Raw genomic sequence first — 25,775 nt, 5'->3', positions numbered from 1 at the left:
ATTGCTCGGTGCGGACTTCCTATGTGCGAATGGGTTGCTGGTCGACGTAAAGCGCAGACGGCTCGTCCAGGCTGAAACCTTTAGCTCGCTCGCTTGTTTGCTGAGCAGCTCGTTGAGTGGCTCACTGAGCGGTTCACCGAGCGACTTGCCAAGCGGCTTGCTGGACGGTTCCGGCCCGGCGAGTTTGGTTTGTACGCTTCCGGCAGCGGACGACTTTACCCGCCTCCTCACCAGTTTCCCGGCCCTCACGCGGCCAACCTTTTCAGCGGTGGCCGTTAAGCATGGGGTGGAACATCACATCCCCACGGTCGGGCCGCCGGTCTATGCCCGGGCACGCCGGCTCGAGCCCACGAAGCTCGCGGTGGCGAAAGCGGAGTTCGCCATGCTGGAGCGGCTGGGGATCGTACGGCGCTCCAACAGCGCATGGGCTTCCCCGCTGCACATCGTGCCGAAGCCCGGCGGGGGATGGCGGCCATGCGGGGACTACCGCCGGCTCAATGATGCCACCACCCCCGACCGCTACCCGGTCCCACACATTCAGGACTTTTCCGCCCGGTTGGCCAACACGACCGTGTTTTCGAAGGTGGACCTCATCCGGGGATACCATCAGGTTCCCATCCAACCGGACGACGTCCCGAAGACGGTCGTCATCACCCCTTTCGGCCTCTTCGAATTTCTAAGGATGCCCTTCGGGTTGAATAATGCGGCTCAGGCGTTCCAGCGGCTTATGGATAGCGTCTTGCGTGACTTACCTTTCCTGTTCGTCTACCTGGATGACATCCTAGTCGCGAGCGCGTCCCGGGAGGAGCACCTGCTCCACCTCCGCACGCTTTTCGAACGCCTGGGCCAGCATGGCCTAATCATCAACCCTGCCAAGTGCCGTTTCGGTGTCACCACCATCGACTTCTTGGGGCACCGCATCACCGAGCACGGGGCCGTCCCTTTACCGGCCAAGGTGGCGGCGGTCAGGGATTTCCCGTAGCCCCGCACAATCAAGGGGCTCCAGGAGTTCCTGGGCATGGTAAACTTTTGCTACCGCTTCGTGCCCCACGTCGCCCAGCACCTCCGCCCCTTGCACGAGGCCCTCCAGGGCAAGCCGGGCAAAGGTGACATCGCATGGTCGGAGCCGATGGCCGCGGCGTTCGCGGGCGCAAAGCTGGCTCTGGCTGACGCCACCATGCTGGCGCACCCGGCGCCCGACGCACCGATCGCCCTCACCACCGACGCGTTGGATTACGCGGTGGGTGCGGTGCACGAGCAATGGGTGCGTGGTGCTTGGCAACCGCTGGCGTTTTTCAGCCGGCAGCTTCGCCCGCACGAACGCCGGTACAGCACCTTCGACCGCGAGTTGCTCGGACTCCACCTGGCGGTCCGACACTTCCGCCATCTGCTGGAGGGCCGCCAGTTCACGGCCTTCGTTGACCACAAGCCCCTTGTTTTCGCGATGGCCAAGGTCGCCGAGCCATGGTCGGCACAGCAGCAGCGCCACCTCTCTGCCGTGTCCGAGTACACGACGGACATCCGTCACGTGGCGGATAAGAACAACCCGGTGGCGGATTGCCTTTCCCGGTCCGTCGTGCACGTGGTCCACCTCGGGGTCGACTATGCCCAGATGGCGGAGGCCCAGACCACCGACCCCGGCATCCAGGCCTTGCGGACCGCCGTCACGGGCCTCCGCATCACTGAGGTGCCATTCGACGCTGCGGGCATGGCCCTCCTATGCGACGTCTCCCTCGGCCGGCCTCGCCCCATCGTGCCCGCTGGCTGGCAGTGCCCCCGGTGTTCGACGCCATCCATGGCCTGTCCCACCCTGGCACGAGGGCATCACAGAAACTCGTCGGGGCAAAGTTTGTCTGGCATGGCCTCCGGAAGGACGTCCGCGACTGGGCCAGGACATGCCTCGCGTGCCAGCGCGCAAAGGTCCACAGCCACACCCAGGCACCGTTGGCCCCGCTTACGGTGCCCGAACGGCGGTTCGACCACGTGCACGTCGACTTGGTGGGACCTCTGCCCCCATCGCGAGGGTTCACCCACCTCCTCACCATGGTCGACCGCACCACACGGTGGCCGGAGGCCGTCCCATTGGGGGCGACGTCTGCGGCTGAGGTGGCACAAGCCTTTATCACCACTTGGGTTTCCCAGTTCGGTGCCCCCTCGGACATCTCGTCTGACCGCGGCCACCAGTTCACCTCGGAGCTCTGGGCCGCGGTGGCGCAAGGACTCGGGGTGAAGCTACACCACACCACGGCCTACCACCCCCAGGCCAATGGCCTGTGCAAGCGCTTTCATCGCTCCATGAAAGCCACGCTCCGGGCCAGCCTCTGCGACGGCGGCTGGGTCGACAGACTCCCCTGGGTCTTGCTGGGCCTCAGGACGGTGCCCAAGGACGACCTGCGTGCGTCCTCGGCAGAGCTGGTCTTCGGGCAACCAATGCGGGTACCGGGTGAATTTATCCCCGACTCCACGGCTCCTTGGTCCGCGGCACAACAGCGCTCCACCCGGAGGTTCGCCCCGGTGCCAACGGCACACCATGGTTGCCCGCCTTCCCACGTCGCCCCAGAGCTTCGCACGGCAAAGTACGTCTTCATCCGGCACGACGCCCACCGGGCACCGCTGAGGCCCCCGTACAACGGGCCCTTCTGCGTGTTGGAGGCCGGGGACAAGTTTTTCACGGTCGACATCGGCGGTGCCCCGGCTCGCATTTCCGTGGACCGCCTCAAGCCGGCCCACCTCGATCCGGACCACCCCCCGCCAGCGGCTCTGCCTCCGCGTCGAGGCCACCCCCCGGCGGTCGGACCCACGGCACCCCCGCCAGCAGCTCTGCCTCCGCGTCGAGGCCGCCCCCCGGCGGTCGGACCCCCGGCGCCCCTCAGCCCTGCCGTCCCGCCACCCCCCAGACAGGCACCCATCGCCAGGGGCCGTTTCGGCCGGGTCATCCGGCTTCCCCGCAAACTCGCCCTTCAGGTGCGCGGGAATTCTGGGGGGGCGCGTGTGGCGGACACAAGCAAGGTACACTAATTCAGCACACCAGCAGGTGGCGCGAACGTCCAGGCGGGGAACTGGATGCATGCCCCGCCTATCGACCGACCGGCCATGCCCGGGGACGAGGCGTGGCCTCGGCACATATATGCGGGCTCTAAGCTCGGGCCCGCTCAGTGCTGCAGTTCGAGCTTTCATAATAAAGACTCTTGGTTTTATGAAACGCGTTGTGGCCTACCTCTTTGGCAAGCAAGTTGTGTGCGCAGCACCACACTTCAATATATATATATATATATATATATATATATATATATATATATATATATATATATATATATATATATACTACTGGACCTGTACAATATATATATATATATATACATATATATATATATATATATATTTTCTCTTTTTTTTAATATATATATATATATATATATATATATATATATATATATATATATACATATATATATAGTTGTGGTTTTGGAATAAAGGATAATTCCCCGTCATAGATAGACGCACCACAACATGAAGCCTCGCGATAGTTCAGTTATTTCTTCGTGAATGTAAGCGTAGTCCTATCCTGTGTTAGTTTTGCGTTGAGCAGGCCCGTCAGTAGGGCGGTCTTTTGGCGATAGCATGCCACGTGGCAGGCCTGAACAAGTCCGGCGAGGCCGAAGGGAGGCGCTGCAGGAGGGAGTGGCCGGTAAGCACGAGCCGCCAATCAGGGCTCGAGGGGTGTGGCTAACCACGACGATGAGAGGTGGGGTTTGAAACATTCGATTGAGACTCTGGGGTGGGGTTATAAAACCCTGCTCTGAACCCCCCCCCCCCTCCCTCCCCCCCATGGGAGGCCAGGTCAGTCAGTCATGTGCAAGTCAGTCAGAGCCGGAGAGTATCGTGAGTTCAAGTTCTGAGTTACAGTTCCCTGTGAGATGAGAGTGAAGTTCCCTGTGAGAGTGAGTGGAGTTGAGTTGAGCTTGAGCACGCACGAGAACGCGCCGCAGAACAAGTGCATTGAATTGCGGTGATCGAGATTGTACATGAACTTTCCCCGAGCCCCGTGCCCTGCTCTCTGGCTGTATTAATCGCGTGCTCGAGAGGACGACCTGTGCCGGGCCACAGCCACGCGATTTCCCCCTGCCTGCCTTCGCCTGCATACGTGCCGTGAACATTCGAGAGCCACGCCGGGCAAGCTGCCCCGGAGCGACCGACGGTAAAGCGCGAACTTCTTCTCTTCTTCTCCCCGTGTGCGTGAGTGGGCCCTGTGTCTGGGCATAAGTTAAGATCGATTAAGCTTCTGCTCTGTGTCCCCTTCCCTTCATCCTGATCATTGTAAATAATAATAAATTGTGTTATTCCTTTGATTTGACCGTTCTCGTCCCTTCCATCCATTGGCTTTGCATGGTACGAATAGAACCACTCGAATCGGGTTCCATAAAAGTAATGGCACGAGTCACGTGATAGGCATACCGCTCAGCGTACTCAATTAAGCGTGGCTTGTGCGAGGTTCGGTCCCCGCTTTCGTGACAGCATGGGTTAAAGGTACGTGCGACGTTGACCCGATACCCTTTTTCACGTTTGCTCCGGAAGTGGCGATTCGGCCTCGCGGACCCGAAGACCCAGGGGGAGAAAAAGGGGTTTAATCTGCCCTTTGTAACAGGAACAGGCTTCGGGAGATCCGCAATATATATATATATATATATAAAAGAAAGTTTTTGTTTGTTTGTTTGTTTGTTTGTCTGCACGCGCTAATCTCCTGAACGGTGAAAGATAGGAGGAAACCTCGAAAACAAAAAATGTGGGGAGGGGCCCGGGAAGGTTATCGGCTAGGTGGCGAGGCCGGGCTGGGCCCATTTCACAATTAAAAGCTGAGCTGAATTACAGTCGTCAATCTTCTATGGCCGAAAGTAAAAGCTGAATTATAGTAGTAAATTCATTCAAAAAGAACCCGGGCAACGCCGGGTGCATTCGGCTAGTATATATATGTAATCATACTCATGCTTCTAAATCAGTAAAAATATTAATATATGACCATCAACTGAAACCAGAGATCATTAGGTCACCAAGCTGACTGTTTTGTGTGAGAAGACAAGCATCCCACCTGTCCGGGCGTATTCCCTGTGTGCCAGAGGGCATTGCGAAGATGCTCGCCAGAGCCTGTGCTTGAGTTCACCACTTTGATCTGAAGGCCTGCATAGCCGTGGGCCACGGTTGGCTTGTTCTCCCAGTACGTCTGCGTTTGCTGCTTCCACATGATGGCGTAAAAATGACTGCTCGATTGGTAGCCAAACACAAAGCCCGCGTAGTCGTCATCTAGTTCCGTATTCACAAAGAATGTTCCCCTAAAATCCAACGATTCAAACTGTGTGAAGCCTGTGTGTGGGCCGAAAGACAACCACGCTGTGAGATTGCAAGCTCAGTTCCTCTGAGAATGTATTGACAAAAACTTCAGTAAAAAAATTAACTCAACAATCCAATAGGTTTGTTTCATCTCTCACAGCCTGCGTGCATGCATTACGTACCCACTGCCAGGCCAGGGTCACTGTTCACCACCTGCACAACTTCTCGGCCCTGGTTCTGCACATCCCAGCGGGGGTCCGTTTGAGTGCTGCCCTTTGGATCGAGCAGAACCTCCTGGAATTTCCTGAAGTCTGTGATGCCAATCGCAGCATTCCTGGGACAGGCATCCTCTATGTCGGGTATTCCATCTCCATCAAAGTCATCTTTGCATGCGTCTCCTCGACCATCACCTAGGAACATTAATCACCGAATTATCAAATAAACTCCAAGTTCTCCCCAACCGCACCTTTAAAATGGGACGTGTGGATTTTACATTGAAACACCGAAATTAATAAATTAATAAATACGTCGCTAATAAACATGGTACGTAACGTGTATATAAATAAATATATAGTTCAAGGTTCTTTGGAGGTAGCGGTGATGGTGAAGTGTTTATAAATAAATAATTAAAGGTTGTGTGCTGGTAGTGGAGATGGCAAAGTGTATTAATTATAAATAAATAATTCAAGGTTCTTTTCTGGTAGTGGAGATGGTAAAATGTATTGAATATAAATAAATAATTCAAGGTTGTGTGCTGGTCATGGAGATGGTAAAGTGAATTAAATATAAATAAATAATTCAAGGTTGTGTGCTGGTAGTGGACATGGTAAAGTGTATTAAATATAAATAAATAATTCAAGGTTGTTTGCGGGTAGTGGAGATGGTAAAGTGTATTAAATATAAATAAATAATTCAAGGTTGTTTGCCGGTAGTGGAGATGGTAAAATGTATAAAATATAAATAAATAATTCAAGGTTGTGTGCTGGTAGTGGACATGGTAAAGTGTATTAAATATAAATAAATAATTCAAGGTTGTTTGCGGGTAGTGGAGATGGTAAAGTGTATTAAATATAAATAAATAATTCAAGGTTGTTTGCTGGTAGTGGAGATGGTAAAATGTATTAAATATAAATAAATAATTCAAGGTTGTGTGCTGGTAGTGGACATGGTAAAGTGTATTAAATATAAATAAATAATTCAAGGTTGTTTTCTGGTTGTGGAGATGGTAAAATGTATTAAATATAAATAAATAATTCAAGGTTGTGTGCTGGTAGTGGAGATGGTAAAGTGTATTAAATATAAATAAATAATTCAAGGTTGTTTGCGGGTAGTGGAGATGGTAAAGTGTATTAAATATAAATAAATAATTCAAGGTTGTGTGCTGGTAGTGGAGATGGTAAAGTGTATTAAATATAAATAAATAATTCAAGGTTGTTTGCGGGTAGTGGAGATGGTAAAGTGTATTAAATATAAATAAATAATTAAAGGTTGTGTGCTGGTAGTGGAGATGGTAAAGTGTATTAAATATAAATAAATAATTAAAGGTTGTTTGCTGGTAGTGGAGATGGTAAAGTGTATTAAATATCAATAAATAATTAAAGGTTGTTTGCTGGTAGTGCAGATGGTAAAGTGTATTAAATATAAATAAATAATTCAAGGTTGTGTGCTGGTAGTGCAGATGGTAAAGTGTATTGAATATCAATAAATAATTAAAGGTTGTGTGCTGGTAGTGCAGATGGTAAAGTGTATTAAATATAAATAAATAATTAAAGGTTGTGTGCTGGTAGTGCAGATGGTAAAGTGTATTAAATATAAATAAATAATTCAAGGTTGTGTGCTGGTAGTGGAGATGGTAAAGTGTATTAAATATCAATAAATAATTAAAGGTTGTGTGCTGGTAGTGCAGATGGTAAAGTGTATTAAATATAAATAAATAATTCAAGGTTGTGTGCTGGTAGTGGAGATGGTAAAGTGTATTAAATATAAATAAATAATTAAAGGTTGTTTGCTGGTAGTGGAGATGGTAAAGTGTATTAAATATCAATAAATAATTCAAGGTTGTTTGCTGGTAGTGGAGTTGGTAAAGTGTATTAAATATCAATAAATAATTCAAGGTTGTGTGCTGGTAGTGGAGATGATAAAGTGTATTAAATATAAATAAACTAGAACGGGCACTCGGTAGAGCGCATACCTTCGCCGCAGCTACTGTTCTGTACTTGGTAAAAATACGATTTTGACCTTTTCGTGACCTTGACCTTGACCTTTGACCCGATTGCTCCCAAAATCTAATCAAATGTGTCCCGTATAATAACCAATCATCCCACCAAATTTCATGCAATTCGGTTGAATACTTTTTGAGTTATGCGAAAAACATACACACACACACACAGACATACAAATAAATACACAGCGATCAAAACATAACCTTCCGCTTTTGCGAAGGTAATAATTAAAGGTTGTTTGCTGGTAGTGGAGATGGTAAAGTGTATAAAATATAAATAAATAATTCAAGGTTGTGTGCTGGTAGTGCAGATGGTAAAGTGTATTAAATATAAATAAATAATTAAAGGTTGTTTGCTGGTAGTGGAGATGGTAAAGTGTATTAAATATCAATAAATAATTAAAGGTTGTTTGCTGGTAGTGGAGATGGTAAAGTGTATTAAATATAAATAAATAATTCAAGGTTGTTTGCTGGTAGTGGAGATGGTAAAGTGTATTAAATATAAATAAATAATTAAAGGTTGTGTGCTGGTAGTGGAGATGGTAAAGTGTATTAAATATAAATAAATAATTAAAGGTTGTTTGCTGGTAGTGGAGATGATAAAGTGTATTAAATATAAATAAATAATTAAAGGTTGTTTGCTGGTAGTGGAGATGGTAAAGTGTATTAAATATAAATAAATAATTCAAGGTTGTTTGCTGGTAGTGGAGATGGTAAAGTGTATTAAATATCAATAAATAATTAAAGGTTGTTTGCTGGCAGTGGATATGGTAAAGTGTATTAAATATAAATAAATAATTCAAGGTTGTGTGCTGGTAGTGGACATGGTAAAGTGTATTAAATATAAATAAATAATTCAAGGTTGTTTGCTGGCAGTGGATATGGTAAAGTGTATTAAATATAAATAAATAATTCAAGGTTGTGTGCTGGTAGTGGAGATGGTAAAGTGTATTAAATATAAATAAATAATTCAAGGTTGTGTGCTGGTAGTGGAGATGGTAAAGTGTATTAAATATAAATAAATAATTCAAGGTTGTTTGCTGGTAGTGGAGATGGTAAAGTGTATTAAATATAAATAAATAATTAAAGGTTGTTTGCTGGTAGTGGAGATGGTAAAGTGTATTAAATATAAATAAATAATTAAAGGTTGTGTGCTGGTAGTGGACATGGTAAAGTGTATTAAATATAAATAAATAATTCAAGGTTGTGTGCTGGTAGTGGAGATGGTAAAGTGTATTAAATATAAATAAATAATTCAAGGTTGTGTGCTGGTAGTGGAGATGGTAAAGTGTATTAAATATAAATAAATAATTCAAGGTTGTTTGCTGGTAGTGGAGATGGTAAAGTGTATTAAATATAAATAAATAATTAAATGTTGTTTGCTGGTCGTGGAGATGGTAAAATGTATTAAATATAAATAAATAATTAAATGTTGTTTGCTGGTAGTGGAGATGGTAAAGTGTATTAAATATAAATAAATAATTAAATGTTGTTTGCTGGTAGTGGAGATGGTAAAGTGTATTAAATATAAATAAATAATTCAAGGTTGTGTGCTGGTAGTGGAGATGGTAAAGTGTATTAAATATAAATAAATAATTAAAGGTTGTTTGCTGGTAGTGGAGATGGTAAAGTGTATTAAATATAAATAAATAATTAAAGGTTGTGTGCTGGTAGTGGAGATGGTAAAGTGTATTAAATATAAATAAATAATTAAAGGTTGTTTGCTGGTAGTGGAGATGATAAAGTGTATTAAATATAAATAAATAATTAAAGGTTGTTTGCTGGTAGTGGAGATGGTAAAGTGTATTAAATATAAATAAATAATTCAAGGTTGTTTGCTGGTAGTGGAGATGGTAAAGTGTATTAAATATCAATAAATAATTAAAGGTTGTTTGCTGGCAGTGGATATGGTAAAGTGTATTAAATATAAATAAATAATTCAAGGTTGTGTGCTGGTAGTGGACATGGTAAAGTGTATTAAATATAAATAAATAATTCAAGGTTGTTTGCTGGCAGTGGATATGGTAAAGTGTATTAAATATAAATAAATAATTCAAGGTTGTGTGCTGGTAGTGGAGATGGTAAAGTGTATTAAATATAAATAAATAATTCAAGGTTGTGTGCTGGTAGTGGACATGGTAAAGTGTATTAAATATAAATAAATAATTCAAGGTTGTGTGCTGGTAGTGGAGATGGTAAAGTGTATTAAATATAAATAAATAATTCAAGGTTGTGTGCTGGTAGTGGAGATGGTAAAGTGTATTAAATATAAATAAATAATTCAAGGTTGTTTGCTGGTAGTGGAGATGGTAAAGTGTATTAAATATAAATAAATAATTAAATGTTGTTTGCTGGTCGTGGAGATGGTAAAGTGTATTAAATATAAATAAATAATTAAATGTTGTTTGCTGGTAGTGGAGATGGTAAAGTGTATTAAATATAAATAAATAATTAAATGTTGTTTGCTGGTAGTGGAGATGGTAAAGTGTATTAAATATAAATAAATAATTCAAGGTTGTGTGCTGGTAGTGGAGATGGTAAAGTGTATTAAATATAAATAAATAATTGAAGGTTGTTTGCTGGTAGTGGAGATGGTAAAGTGTATTAAATATAAATAAATAATTAAAGGTTGTTTGCTGGTAGTGGAGATGGTAAAGTGTATTAAATATAAATAAATAATTCAAGGTTGTGTGCTGGTAGTGCAGATGGTAAAGTGTATTAAATATAAATAAATAATTAAAGGTTGTTTGCTGGTAGTGCAGATGGTAAAGTGTATTAAATATGAATAAATAATTCAAGGTTGTGTGCTGGTAGTGCAGATGGTAAAGTGTATTAAATATGAATAAATAATTCAAGGTTGTGTGCTGGTAGTGGAGATGGTAAAGTGTATTAAATATAAATAAATAATTAAAGGTTGTTTGCTGGTAGTGGAGATGGTAAAGTGTATTAAATATGAATAAATAATTCAAGGTTGTGTGCTGGTAGTGGAGATGGTAAAGTGTATTAAATATAAATAAATAATTCAAGGTTGTTTGCTGGTAGTGGAGATGGTAAAGTGTATTAAATATAAATAAATAATTCAAGGTTGTTTGCTGGTAGTGCAGATGATAAAGTGTATTAAATATAAATAAATAATTCAAGGTTGTTTGCTGGTAGTGGAGATGGTAAAGTGTATTAAATATAAATAAATAATTCAAGGTTGTTTGCTGGTAGTGCAGATGATAAAGTGTATTAAATATAAATAAATAATTCAAGGTTGTTTGCTGGTAGTGGAGATGATAAAGTGTATTAAATATAAATAAATAATTCAAGGTTGTTTGCTGGTCGTGGAGATGGTAAAGTGTGTTAAATATAAATAAATAATTCAAGGTTGTGTGCTGGTAGTGGAGAGGGTAAAGTGTATTAAATATAAATAAATAATTAAAGGTTGTGTGCTGGTCGTGGAGATGATAAAGTGTATTAAATATAAATAAATAATTAAATGTTGTTTGCTGGTAGTGGAGATGGTAAAGTGTATTAAATATAAATAAATAATTCAAGGTTGTTTGCTGGTAGTGGAGATGATAAAGTGTATTAAATATAAATAAATAATTAAATGTTGTTTGCTGGTAGTGGAGATGATAAAGTGTATTAAATATAAATAAATAATTCAAGGTTGTGTGCTGGTAGTGGAGATGGTAAAGTGTATTAAATATAAATAAATAATTCAAGGTTGTTTGCTGGTAGTGCAGATGATAAAGTGTATTAAATATAAATAAATAATTCAAGGTTGTTTGCTGGTAGTGCAGATGATAAAGTGTATTAAATATAAATAAATAATTCAAGGTTGTGTGCTGGTAGTGGAGATGGTAAAGTGTATTAAATATAAATAAATAATTCAAGGTTGTGTGCTGGTAGTGGAGAGGGTAAAGTGTATTAAATATAAATAAATAATTAAAGGTTGTTTGCTGGTAGTGGAGAGGGTAAAGTGTATTAAATATAAATAAATAATTCAAGGTTGTGTGCTGGTAGTGGAGAGGGTAAAGTGTATTAAATATAAATAAATAATTCAAGGTTGTGTGCTGGTAGTGGAGAGGGTAAAGTGTATTAAATATAAATAAATAATTCAAGGTTGTGTGCTGGTAGTGGAGAGGGTAAAGTGTATTAAATATAAATAAATAAGTCAAGGTTGTTTGCTGGTAGTGGAGATGATAAAGTGTATTAAATATAAATAAATAATTAAAGGTTGTTTGCTGGTAGTGGAGATGGTAAAGTGTGTTAAATATAAATAAATAATTCAAGGTTGTGTGCTGGTAGTGGAGATGGTAAAGTGTCTTAAATATAAATAAATAATTCAAGGTTGTTTGCTGGTAGTGCAGATGATAAAGTGTATTAAATATAAATAAATAATTCAAGGTTGTGTGCTGGTAGTGGAGATGGTAAAGTGTATTAAATATAAATAAATAATTCAAGGTTGTGTGCTGGTAGTGGAGAGGGTAAAGTGTATTAAATATAAATAAATAATTAAAGGTTGTTTGCTGGTAGTGGAGATGGTAAAGTGTATTAAATATGAATAAATAATTCAAGGTTGTGTGCTGGTAGTGGAGAGGGTAAAGTGTATTAAATATAAATAAATAATTCAAGGTTGTGTGCTGGTAGTGGAGAGGGTAAAGTGTATTAAATATAAATAAATAATTAAAGGTTGTTTGCTGGTAGTGGAGAGGGTAAAGTGTATTAAATATAAATAAATAATTAAAGGTTGTGTGCTGGTAGTGGAGATGGTAAAGTGTATTAAATATAAATAAATAATTCAAGGTTGTTTGCTGGTAGTGGAGATGATAAAGTGTATTAAATATAAATAAATAATTAAATGTTGTTTTTCTGGTAGTGGAGATGATAAAGTGTATTAAATATAAATAAATAATTCAAGGTTGTGTGCTGGTAGTGCAGATGATAAAATGTATTAAATATAAATAAATAATTCAAGGTTGTTTGCTGGTCGTGGACATGGTAAAGTGTGTTAAATATAAATAAATAATTAAAGGTTGTGTGCTGGTAGTGGAGATGGTAAAGTGTGTTAAATATAAATAAATAATTCAAGGTTGTGTGCTGGTCGTGGACATGGTAAAGTGTGTTAAATATAAATAAATAATTAAAGGTTGTGTGCTGGTAGTGCAGATGGTAAAGTGTATTAAATATAAATAAATAATTAAAGGTTGTGTGCTGGTAGTGGAGATGGTAAAGTGTATTAAATATAAATAAATAATTAAAGGTTGTGTGCTGGTAGTGGAGATGGTAAAGTGTATTAAATATAAATAAATAATTAAAGGTTGTGTGCTGGTAGTGCAGATGGTAAAGTGTATTAAATATAAATAAATAATTAAAGGTTGTGTGCTGGTAGTGGAGATGGTAAAGTGTATTAAATATAAAAAAATAATTAAAGGTTGTGTGCTGGTCGTGGAGATGGTAAAGTGTATTAAATATGAATAAATAATTCAAGGTTGTGTGCTGGTAGTGGAGATGGTAAAGTGTATTAAATATGAATAAATAATTAAAGGTTGTGTGCTGGTAGTGGAGATGGTAAAGTGTATTAAATATGAATAAATAATTCAAGGTTGTGTGCTGGTAGTGGAGATGGTAAAGTGTATTAAATATGAATAAATAATTAAAGGTTGTGTGCTGGTAGTGGAGATGGTAAAGTGTATTAAATATAAAAAAATAATTAAAGGTTGTGTGCTGGTAGTGGAGATGGTAAAGTGTGTTAAATATAAATAAATAATGGTTCCCGAAAGTAGGGACAATCCTGTACTGTTTTCTCCCGTAAATTGTTTTTTAATTTGCCAAATTTTGGAAATAAAATTCAGTCCCAAAACCATGAGGTGCCTCATGCCCAGGTATTATTGGCTGCACTTGCCGACCAAATATGATAGAAATGCATCCAGTAATTGTTGAGTAGAGGCTCTGGACGGACGGAAGGACTCACAACACTCAAAATACAACCTCCCAGTCTGTTTTTTTTTTTTTTTTTTTTTTGTATACAAGATCGAGGCTCGTGTAAGAGCTAACATTGATCACAAAAAGACAAACTGACACATAAAACATATGATAAAGGGAGCGGGAGAACAAGATGGAAAGGTTGACACCTGGTTGACAGCTGATTTTGGGCTAAAAACTACATTTTGAGAAAAAATTGGCAATTCCTTCTCACTGTTCAAGAAAGAACCGAATATTTTGTCTTGGGGGCAAATATGGCATGGTTTGTGCAATCTTTGTCTGCTAGCTATTGCATTGAAAAACATTGCTTCCATTGATATTTAATTCATACTGCTTCATGGATCTAACTTTCTTCTGGGGTCTAATGAAGTTGCAGCACATCTATGAAGACAAATGTGTGGTATCTTTAGGAAAAAAAAGTACAAAAATAAATAAATTCCCCCTTCGAGATTGTAGTTTCAGCTGTAAAGTTAATATTGGGTGTCCAGTGATGTCCGCGTCAAGCCCAAGTTTCCCTCCCAAAACAACATGTCGATCCTTCGTACCATTTGAGCTGCGTTGGTCAGGATTGGGCACCAGACGGCAGTTGTCTTTCGTATCTGGAATGCCGTCATTATCATCGTCGGGGTCGCAAGCATCTCCTTGTCCATCACCATCGTGGTCCGTCTGTTTAGCGTTGGGGGTGTATGGGCAGTTGTCCAGATCATCCTGATGACCGTCCCTATCGATGTCCTTGTTCGTATCGCATTTATTGCCCACCAGATCGAAATCGGTGTCTTCCTAAAAGGTGGGGAGAAAGGAGCGCATAGCACAAAAATTAGGTCATGAAAACTCAGATAAAACACACCTGAGACACAATGAACGCCATTGGGTTTAAAATAAAAATTAAACTTTCTCCCCATTGTCCTGCGTCTCATCAAATTAAGTTGAAGCGGTGTGCATTGAGTGATGATATTTAAACAGGATGCACGCAGGTGTGCCAGGACTTGGATCAAAATGATGGACATCAAACAGAATGACCTCGAGGGAAAATGCCGCACATTCCTACATCTGCACGTGCACGCCACAGAATCTTAGGAATGTGATGGAAAATTAATTAATACAGAAAAAAATGCGACTCCAAAAGTTCCTGCCAAGTCAAATTGAAAATTGTTTTTATTTATTTATTAACTCGAGCAGAAAGGCAGACACTCATTCCCAACTTGTTCTTACCTGCTTAGGATTGTAATCCAGAACACAGTTGTCACAATTGTCTCCCACGCCATCCTGGTCAGTATCTTGCTGCTCGGTATTGGACACAAAGACACAATTGTCTTCTTCGTTGAGGATTCCTGGACAAGAAAAACAGTAAATATATAAAGCAACAAGAGTCAATAAGGTGGTGGGTGGTTAGTGTGCAGCCACCCGGCTGCTGGTTGCATCATTTTCAGTGGGCGCATCTGCCGCTGATGCAATGCCTCTCCATAACCAGTTATCTGGTACTCACTCAGGATTACAGGCTGAGTCAACCCCACCTGGCTTAATCCAACGGGATTCGAGCTTAGGACCTCAGCATCCCAAGCCCACCACCCTAACCAATAAGGTGCGACACCGCTATGCACTTCTTGTGTGTATTTTCTTTTTGTATACAGAGTCTAGGCTCGTGGAGGAACGAGAACACAGAATGGACAAGGACATAACGGAATGAAAACAGTAGAAAGAGAGGGGGTGACACACCAATAGCAGGGAATGGGGACAAAATAGAGTGAGACTTGGAAGAGTAGGGCACATGGGGAAAACTGGGAGCAAGGGGGAGGACACAAGGGGTGAGCAAGATGGATACAGCCGCAAACTCTCAATCACAGAATGGAAAGAAAAACTGAGCAAGAAGCAGAAATGGAAACTTAAAAAATTAAAATGAAGAGGAGGGTGTGGGGAGAGAACTGGTAACCTGGAAACCCAGAAAGGGTGTGTGTGGGGAGGGATAATGAGGGTAGAAAAGATTAGGGGTATGGATGGGTGATGACATGAGATGGTGGTGAACAGTTGTGTTGAAGCCCTAGACGGAAGATTGAGATTGAACGGACTGAGGAATTTGGTTCCACAGGTGGGGAAAAAAGAAGTACAAATAAGTGGAGGTGAGCAGTGAGTCTGTGTATTGGGAGTTTCACCAGAATAATGTCAGACTGCGTATGCCCTGCAGAAACCTTGGTGGGGGAAAGGGGGCGGAGGGAGGGGACAAAGCACGGAAAGGGCAGGGGGTGCAAAACCAGAATGGAGGCTGTATAAGACAGTCACTTACCTGTCTGTAATGTGAAAGTGATAGGCCAGGTGGGTGTGACTGGGTCTTGGGGTACAAGGGCTCACTCCCTGTGGTTGGGGCCACAAGATTTGGAAGTGAACATAATTCAGGAATGGAGCATACTCCGGAATGAGACTTGACAAGGTGCCACCAGGTTTGTGAGGACGGAGACAGGTTTGAAAGTTCAGCCGTGGGGTTGGACAGATGTTGTTTTCTGGCTCTTCTCAAAGTGGACACACCTTTGCGGGTCTTGTGGAATGACCTGAGTTTGCCTTCGGTCAGACTTGCCTTCCAGGAAAAGAAGGCGAATTGTTTCAAGGAAGCTGCCTCAACCACCGTATTTGTTGTACCGTGGACAGGAGGCTCCGTATGATAACTGTAGATGAGATAAATGAATCTGTGCATACGAGAGAGCAAGTTTCTGTGTTGGAATTCCTCATGAGAAATTGAGTTATTGATGGAAACTGAAACTCCACCACAAGGACAGGGGTCAGACCTGTCGAATCAAAAGAGACAGCAACCAGGAGAGACATTAAAGATGAAGGGATGAAGAGAGGAGGAGATGGGGTGGAGGGATGCTGAATTGTGGGACACATAAAATGGGTGGGAGTGGGAGAATGTGAGCGTGAAGGAGATTACTGACATGGAGGAGTTTGACACCGTTAATTGACTTATAGGAGAGTTGATGGTCATGTGCGGACAGTGTCTAAGGACTGGATTTCTCATGATCTCCCATTTAGATACACAAAGATATCAGATATCATGAGAGGGGTGATATGAGGGGAAGCAGGGAGGAAAGTCGTATATGTAAAGAGGGACGGTCGATGGACAGAGCATTTGCCGATCAACAAATTTGGGAAAGAAAGTGTGTGAAGAAGAAGAGGAATAGATCGAAATGAAGAAGGAGATGTGGGGTGTTCCAATGGGGATTTGGAAAATGAGGAATTTTAAAATGTTCTTCAAAGTTTTTAAAGTAAGAAGCAATTTAGTTAAATTAGGAGGTGTTGAGAATGGAAGAGATAAAGAATGAATGGAGGAAGGAAATAACAGGCAGAATGAGTTCGTGATTTGAAGATTTTAAAGGAGTACACCTAGGACAAAGAAAAACCCAATGAGACATTGTGAGATCAGAGACAGAATGAGCATGCTCACTACCTGAGGCCTTGGGGGAGGCCGGACGCTCACATGGAGACAAATTTGATAATACACCTCAACCAGGTCCAGTTAAGACAGAAATGGGAGGAAAACAATGAGCAGCACAGGGAGGAAACAATAACACAAAGACAAGACGGATCCGACGCGGAAAATTCAACTTTGATGAACTTCAAGGAGGCAGGTATATGAACCAAGGTAAACATGCCTATACCCAGAACACCTCAAATTTATGTAAATAAAGGTTCAATATGTTTATGTTGAACTTTTAATTACGTAAATTCCAGGTGCATTGTCGAATAGACATTCTTGCTTTCTGCCCTTTGCTTTGATAGATGGTTAAGATTATATGAGGGAAAATGAAGAAGTTTCCCCCTTCCCCACTCCCCCCCCCCCCCCCCCAACAACGAATGGTCCAGTGCCAGCAAAAACTCAACACAGATATTTGTCCTCTTTTCTGTAGTTTTATGGCAGTGCTGGGTAAAGTTTTCCTATGCCATTGATTAGAAATCATATCCCTGGCTCCAAAACGTTTTTAAAATGGGAAAGCATTTTGGCAAAACCCCAAGACCTATACCTCCCACACCCACAGAGAATACAGTGGGGGAAAAGAAGAGGTGAGTTCCGAAAATTACCATTGTGGGTGGGTAAGGTGGAAGCAAATTTGATAATACACCTCAAACAGGTCCAGTTAAGACAGAAATTGGAGAAAAGTTCTGAAAATTACCATCTCCATCAATGTCGTCATCACAGGCATCACCGTAACCGTCTCCATCTGTGTCCGTTTGCGAAGGGTTCACGTCGTAGGGACAATTGTCACAACGATTACCCACGTTGTCACGATCGTAATCATACTGCGCCGGGTTGAACTGCAGCGGACAGTTATCCTGCAAACGAACCGTCAATGGGAGACAAATGTGAGATGGTCCAGTCTCAAAAAACAAATAAATAAATAAATACTTAGATATTGCACGTTCCTCAGAAATTTTACGACTTGAGGCAATTTGTCTCTTCCACATTTTTCTGAACACTATAAACGAAGCTGCATTTTTCCAGTCCACAGTAAGTGTTTCATAAACTCTGCGGGTGGCATTCAACGCCACAGGTCAGCCAACAGCATCTCGCCATTATATGTCCTGCCATCTTGCCAAATTATAAGACCAAAAAAGGTCATACCAAATCGAAGAACGAAATAAAATATTGAAGTGGTTGGACATCGGACAAGTTCTTACTCGTCTCGAGACAAACTATTCCAGATATATAGTCAACCTGCTTTTGGCGACACAATGATCGCTTGTTCTGCACTTTTTGAAAGGTGCAATAAAGTTTCCCCCGGTTCCATTACAACATTGAAAATGTATGTGGTACATGCATGAAATCATCTTTACAGTGGCTTCATAAAGTATTCACACCACTTGACTTATTCACAATTTATTGTGTTACAGCTTGAATTTAAAATGAATTAAATTGAGATTTTTTTTGTCACTGATATACACATAATAATCCATAATGTCAAAATGAATTTTTTTTTTTAATTTTATAAATTAATTAAAAATGAAAAGCTGCAATATCTCAAATCAACAAGTATTCAACCCCTTTGCTATGACACTCTAAATCGAGCTCAGGTGCATCTAATTTCTTTTGAACATCCTTTAGATGTCTCTACAACCTGATTGGAGTCCACCTGTGGCCAATTAAATTGATTGGACATGATTTAGAAGGAAATACACCTTTCTATATAAGGTCCCACAGTTGACAGTGCATGTCAGAGCAGAAACTCTACCGTGAAGTTCAAGGAACTGTATGTAGAACTCCAATATAGAATCGTGACGAGTCATAGATCTGGGAATGGGTATAAAACAATTTCGAGAGTGTTGAAAGTTCCCAAGAGCACAGTGAGATCCATTATTAGGAAATGGAAAGAACATGGAACTACCCAGAATCATTCTAGAGATGGCCATCCAACCAAACTGAGCAACTGGACAAGAAGGGCCTTGGTCAGGGAGGTGACCAAGAACGCAATGACCGCTCTAACAGAACTAGAGTTCTTTGGCTGAGATGGGAGAACCTATGGAAAGAACAACAGTCTCTACAGCACTTCACAAATCTAAGCTTTATGGAAGAATGGCTGGACGGAAGCCACTCCTGAGAAAAAGGCACATGACAGAATGCCTGGAGTTTGCAAAAAGGCACGCGAAAAACTCCGAGAGCATAAGGCAAAATATTCTGTGGTCTGATGAGACTAAAATTGAACTCTTTGGACTGAATGCAAAGCGCTATGTCTAACGGAAACCGAGCACAGCTCATCACCCTTCTAACACCATCCCTACCGTGAAGCATGGTGGTGGTAGCATCATGCTATGGGGATGCTTTTCAGCAGCAGTAACTGGGGGATTTTTATGGATAGAGAGAACAATTAATGGAGCCAAATACAGGCAAGTCATTGAGGAGAACTTGCTTCAGATTGCAAAAGACCTTGGACTGTAGCAAAGATTTACATTCCAACAGGACAATGACCCCAAGCATACAGCCAAAGCAACACTGGAATTGCTTCAGAACAATAATGTGAAATCGTTGAGTGGTCCAGCCAAATCCCAGACCTGAATCCGATTGAGAATCTGTGGAAAGACTCGAAGATTGCTGTTCACCGATGCTCCCCATCCAACTTGACAGAGCTTGAGCAAATCTGCAAGGAAGAATGGGAGAAACTCCCCAAATCCAGATGTGCAAAGCTGATACAGACATATCCAATAAGACTCAAAGCTGTAATTCCTAATTATTTTGTAAAAATTTCGAAAAATAAAAATCCACCTTGACATTATGGGGTATTATGTGTAGATCAGTGCCAAAAAAAATCTCAATTGAATCTATTTTAAATTCAGGGTGTAACACCACAAAATGTGAAAAAGTCAAGGGGTGTGAATACTTTCTGAAGAGACTGTATAACACTTCACATCCAAAATGATTGTTCTTCAAACTGATTGCTCTTTACCCTTTTTTATTTTCGCTCAGAGGGTTTGACCTTTTTGGGTCATGGTGCGACTTTTTTTCCTAGGGAGCATTATAGTGCTTATTGCAAGTTTCCCTGAGGCTGTTAGCGTTCAACTACAAAGTGTGGAATGGCATCACGTGTAGACCAGGGCAAGCGTATCATCTCATCTCATTCCTAAATATCATTAATAAGTCAGCTGGCTTTTTACTAACAAATCTAATAATGACATGGAAATTATCCCGAGACTAGCTTGGATTCCAGAAGCTTAAAATGTGAATTCTCAATACTGCTGCTGAATGATTGATTGCTGTCTCAGTTCTTCATAACAATTAAACTAGAGCGAAGTCGATGGGGCACCAAGGCAAATCTCCATGCTTCCCACCTAAAGCAAAGTTGAAAGATGACAAAAAAAATTCCACCAGGAATGTCCCAATATCAAATTTTGAGTTTAATTTTTTTTTTGGTCCCTGTTTTGACCTCTGTGATCCTAAGTCCCCACACCCTGGGAAATGAACTGGGGGTCAAATCCAAAAACATCGTTACACATTTCATGCGTCTCCCAATATTGATTGCGCATACAAAGTTTCATTTTAAAAATGTTCCCATAATTGCATCTTTTGGTATTTGACCTTTTGACCTTTTGACCCTGCCTCAGGGGGTGGGTCAAAATTGACACCGCCCTTGCATTTTCTTGCCATGTGGTGATCACAAGTACCAAGTTCGGTGAATTCCTGCCCAACCGTTTAAAAAGAGATCGTGTGATGGACGGACAGACAGACAGAGCCAATTACAATTACCCCTCCCCTCCCCCCCCCCCGGTTTTTTTCAAAAAGCATAGGGATAAACATTTCAATACATATTCAGCCAATAGAAGCCTAAACCTGTACAGTATGCCCCATCTATATGGTTAATATTTTCACTTTATGAAAAATTGTTACAATCAAATCGTGAACAATTCTTCAAGGACATTACTCGTCAAAATATCCAAAAAAAGTCAAAATATCGTCAAATATATCGTCAAAATATCGTCAAATATATCGTCAAAATATCGTCAAATATATCGTCAAATATATCGTCAATGGAACATTACAGACATTACTCGTTAAAATATCCAAAAAAAGTCAAAATATCGTCAAATATATCGTCAAAATATCGTCAAAAAAGTGGAAGGAAAGGAAACCTCACCCTGACATCTGGAAGTCGATCATTGTCATCATCTGGATCACAGGCATCTCCCATTCCATCCTTGTCATTATCCTCTTGTCCCGAGTTCGGCAGATCAGGACAATTGTCCTGCGAAAGAGCACACATTCCAAATATGCACTGGGATGTCGCAGCAATAGAATGAACATCTTGCAATGTATGAAAAAAATAATTAAACTGAATGAAGTGTGCAGCTCCAAAAAGCACAAGTTCAGGTTTGGGACCCAATTATTGGAAATTAAAGTTCCTGATGACAGTTTTATGTGAACGAAGAATATCTGGAAATGTCACTCAATGTTGACAGCAGCAGGTGAAGGAAAACTCGCCTGCTGTTCCTTTCCCTCCCTCCAGTCCAGCCAGCTTAGCAAAACTCCATCCCTGAGGAATTTGTTAACCTTTCCTTTTTCATGCATGGTCACCCTGCTAATGTTGCAGCTTTACGCCTCTCCCTCTCTGCATTCCATTAGTTAGCTCAAAGTAGCTACTGTCTGGCTTTTGAGAGATTCTCAGACACAGACCGGCAAAAAGAAAAGAGAAAAAAAAACATCATTCCTAAATTTTTCCCACAAGATTCACAATGAAAATCTCCCAAACCTTTTTGCAACTTAATGAAATATCAACTCTGTCTTGCAATGGGAGATCTGAGGTTTGCGTGAGAGCAACATGGAAAATACATATATCAAATTGTAGTTTTAGCAAACTCCATCTCAGCTTTCAGAGACTTGGCAAAGGGTTACCTTGAGGGCTAACTTAGACTGTGATATTCATTTCATAATGCTCACTGAAGCAAGTTAGGGATCAGCCACTCAAGTGCATGGACCAGTGACATGCCTGGCATGTGGCTGTCTGTGCTGGGAGTAATGGCAAATACACTTTGACCTGTGGCTCCTTGAGGTTAACATGCAGTTGTTCCTTCTCGCCGTGTACTCTCTATATATACATTGATCTATGTGAGAATGAAATGTACCAACCGATTTTCCATTTATGATAATGCTTCGCACCACCTGTAATTGGTCATGGTGTTATGTTGCGTATACAAAGTCAAGGCTCATGGAAGAACTAGAACACTGAACGGATCAGGACACAATAGAACAAAAGGAACGGGAGAAAGAGGGGGGGGGGGCGCACCAACAGCAGGGTTGAGGGATAAAATAGAGGGACACAAACAAATAAGGGAAATGGGGAGGAATGAGTCATGGTAGGGGATGATGCATAGGGTGAACAGAATGGATACAGAGGCAAACTCTCAGTAAGGAAAAACTGGAAATTTGGAACATGGTGAGCTTGGGAGTGGAGATGGATGTTGACAGTCGTAAAAAAAAGATAATGATTTTATATTGGAGATGATCTCAGCAATCTTGGAGACCTGGGCCTGGTTATTATAACACTATTGTCATTTTCTGAGGAATGTTGTTAGATCTTTTAATTAGGAAGAAGGTGATTATAAGGTAATGAAGAGTGGATATAAAATAAATGCAGTCAAGTTGTTTTTTTTACCATGATAGACAGTGGCAGAACCAGGAGACATTTGACCAGGGCACCAGGAGCAGCACCAGGTGGCATTTGACCAGGGCACCAGGGGCAGGACCAGGGGACATTTGACCAGGGCACCAGGGGCAGGACCAGGGGACATTTGACCAGGGAACCAGGGGCAGGACCAAGGGACATTTGACCAGGGGCAGGACCAGGTGACATTTGACCAGGGCACCAGGGGCAGGACCAGGTGACATTTGACCAGGGCACCCGGGGCAGGACCAGGGGACATTTGACCAGGGCACCAGGGGCAGGACCAGGTGACATTTGACCAGGGCACCAGGGGCAGGACCAGGTGACATTTGACCAGGGCACCAGGGGCAGGACCAGGGGACATAGTTTGAGAGTGAATAAGAGGGTTCGAATGTAAGTAAGATAGGGGTATTTCACATAGGGAGTTGTACGTCACACAGAGTTCTTTCTGGGAAAGTGCTATCAACTGGGATTTTTATACCATCTTGCTGTAATTCACCAAATGTCTGTCTGTTCCCAGGTACCACAAAAACGGCTGAACCGATCGCAACGAAATTTTGGGTGGGTAATCCTGGGACCCCCTGGAGTAAAATAGGCCATATTGTTTTTCCAATTTTTCCAATTTTCCCAATTTTCCAGTTTTTCCAAACGCGATGGAATAATATTTACCGATATGAACAGTGATGTGGCTTTTATTGAAATTCTACAAATACTGTTTAGATTTTGATGATTTGCGTGTGATATGATTTAATGGATGTTTATATAAATTGTTTAAAATAGAAAAAAAACCCTTCAATTTCTGATGTTTTGCCTTTTCATTTGGGTCTCCCAATTGAAGCCCCGCCCTTAGGGCGGGTACCGTTGCTCGTAATACAAATATGGTTTTCTATACCATGATATGAGAAAAAGGAAAGTTCAGGTCAAACCTCTCATCAACCACAACAACAAAGCTCCATTGAAAAAAAAAAAAGTGTTTAACATGATGAACACCATGAGACAGCGGTCCATATCGACTCCGCATAGTGACACACCTTATGGCAGTGGTATGTCGCATTCGCAACACACTTCAAGTCTTGGTTGGGCCAACCATCCAGATCTGAATCTTCTCCGCAGATGTTCCCGTCCCCGGCGTAGCCCGTTCGGCACTCGCACTTGTACAGTGAGCTGGTAAAGTGTCCGAGATAGATGCAGCGCGCGAACTTGTGACATGTGTGCGAACCATCCTTGCACGGGTTCCGCGGCTCACAAACCTGCAGGCAAGGAGACACGAATGCACAAGGTATCACCCTCGTGCCAGTGAAACAACACCACGTGGCCTGCCATCTTTCCAAGGTCGGATAAATCAATACCAGCTTGCACAGCCGCACTTCCAGAAAATGATACAACCAGCAGCTGCATACGAAGTAGCAACAACTTCCACTTTGTAGCAAATATCAGGTGTAATAGAGTACCGTTCCTCCTTCAGAACAAGCACTAGTTCAGCGGTAGATTGATTTAAATCGGGCCCTCATGCGGTATTCCAAAATGTCCCAGATTGGTTTGTTTTGCTCTTCAATGTCCAGTGCAATAGAATCTCTAATAAACAATTTTAGTTTCTCGAAACACATATTCGTCACGGTTTTCTTGGTTAAAAACTTTGTCACGAAAATTCTGGCTCATTTCAGATGCGTTTTGCACCCTTATTTCCAAAAGAACCCCCCAAAATATGACGAACATCACGTGACCCGTGACGTCATCTCAGGAACGCTCTTACATCCGGAAGTGCGTGTATAAGTGCATACTGCCCATGCGCGCTCTGCAATAGCGATTTCGTCTTCCACTATAGGAAGGAGAAATTAAATGTGGAATTCGCTCCGAACGATTTACCTTTTAACATATAATGCCACGGATGGTTCGCATGTGAACGATTTACTACTTTGTTTTGACAGCTCTGATGATTTGACAAACCCATCCCACCCCCTTCCCACAAGCCCTCTCCCTCCCACAGATCTCCCGATGTCCCTGCTCTCAAATGTTGTACTTGTTTGCTTCCCCGTCTCTCCCCATCTTGTCTCCCGCTCCCTTTATTTTTGTCTTATGTAGTCCGTTTGTTTTTTTGTCATTAATGTTCGCTCTTACACGAGCCTCGATCCTGTACACAAAAATATATATATTTAAATAATATATATATTGTAAAAGTCAAATAATTAAATTAATTCCGGAATTTACCGCCGTTTTTCCACTGTTGACGCATTGACTATTACACCACCCTGTCTAACACATTACATTAGTTCGTCGTGCATGTTGTTTGTGTCCTTTATGACTTCCTTAAAAACGATGCATTTCCTGTTGGGAATGATTTTAGATGTTGTTTAACTGCCAGACAGGCAGACAGAGTGAAGTAATGATCTCACTCCTCCCTGCGCATGTTCGATCGGGACGAATTCGGAACCAAAGTACCCTGTAAAATGGCAAAACATATCTTCCGATTCATGTTCCGATTTGTGTTCAAAATATAACATTCGATTTAAATAAGTTGTTCCTCAATCATAAACTGACGTTTGTAGACGGACGGACGTGCCCAATTGCTTAACCCCGTTTTTTGCTTCGCGTGCGTGAGCTAATGACCACTCGCCACTCAGTCCGACCCTCAGCACACTCGTGCTAATGTATTTGCTCCTAGATTCCCTTTGGCTCTTCCTCGTGTTTAGATTTGCAGTGTGGCAGAGGCCAAATAAAAGCATGAGCTTTAAAAGCCCTGGCGAGTGAAAAATGTGAGTACCGTAGGCCTCAGGCCACGGTCTCAACTCATGGGTCATGGGAAATAAACCACACGCAAGGCCCACTCATCTCGTGTTCATACATGTATGGCTGAATTGGCGTTACAGCACCTACTACAGCGCAATCGACACTCCATTCTACATCGGAAAACACTTCCTGACGTCGTCGATTCTGATACGAGTTCTGCTGCCATTTCTTAGCGCAGTTCATCGAAACTGTGCGTTGACGATGGACAACAGCATGTCTATCCATTGCAGTACTGAAACACTAATTCCTAGGATGACATCACATGGATTACGCAATCACTAGTTTTTGGGACAGTACCGGCCAGATTGAATTTTTTAACTTAATGCCTCAAAGAA

The 25,775-nt window shown here is 42.1% G+C and overlaps 1 protein-coding gene across 1 annotated transcript in view; it reads right to left on the bottom strand.

The window, feature by feature from the left end:
* Positions 1–25,775, bottom strand: part of LOC137435543 (thrombospondin-1) — a 69,648-nt gene that overhangs the window by 8,050 nt on the left and 35,823 nt on the right. Inside the window, exons 13-19 of the mRNA XM_068129432.2 lie at positions 23,685–23,903; positions 21,130–21,237; positions 17,680–17,839; positions 14,732–14,850; positions 14,065–14,299; positions 5,508–5,735; positions 5,087–5,358 (exon numbers count right to left, since the gene is read on the bottom strand). Of these exons, the coding sequence (XP_067985533.2) occupies positions 5,087–5,358; positions 5,508–5,735; positions 14,065–14,299; positions 14,732–14,850; positions 17,680–17,839; positions 21,130–21,237; positions 23,685–23,903 (1,341 nt within the window). The remainder of the gene's footprint in view (positions 1–5,086; positions 5,359–5,507; positions 5,736–14,064; positions 14,300–14,731; positions 14,851–17,679; positions 17,840–21,129; positions 21,238–23,684; positions 23,904–25,775) is intronic.

Source organism: Myxine glutinosa, chromosome 9, assembly GCF_964187855.1.
Source record: "Myxine glutinosa chromosome 9, kmMyxGlut1.1, whole genome shotgun sequence".
Classification (NCBI taxonomy): Eukaryota; Metazoa; Chordata; class Myxini; order Myxiniformes; family Myxinidae; genus Myxine; species Myxine glutinosa.
The sequence above is the reverse complement of the archived record's forward strand: the minus strand, read 5'-3'. Positions and strand labels throughout refer to the sequence as shown.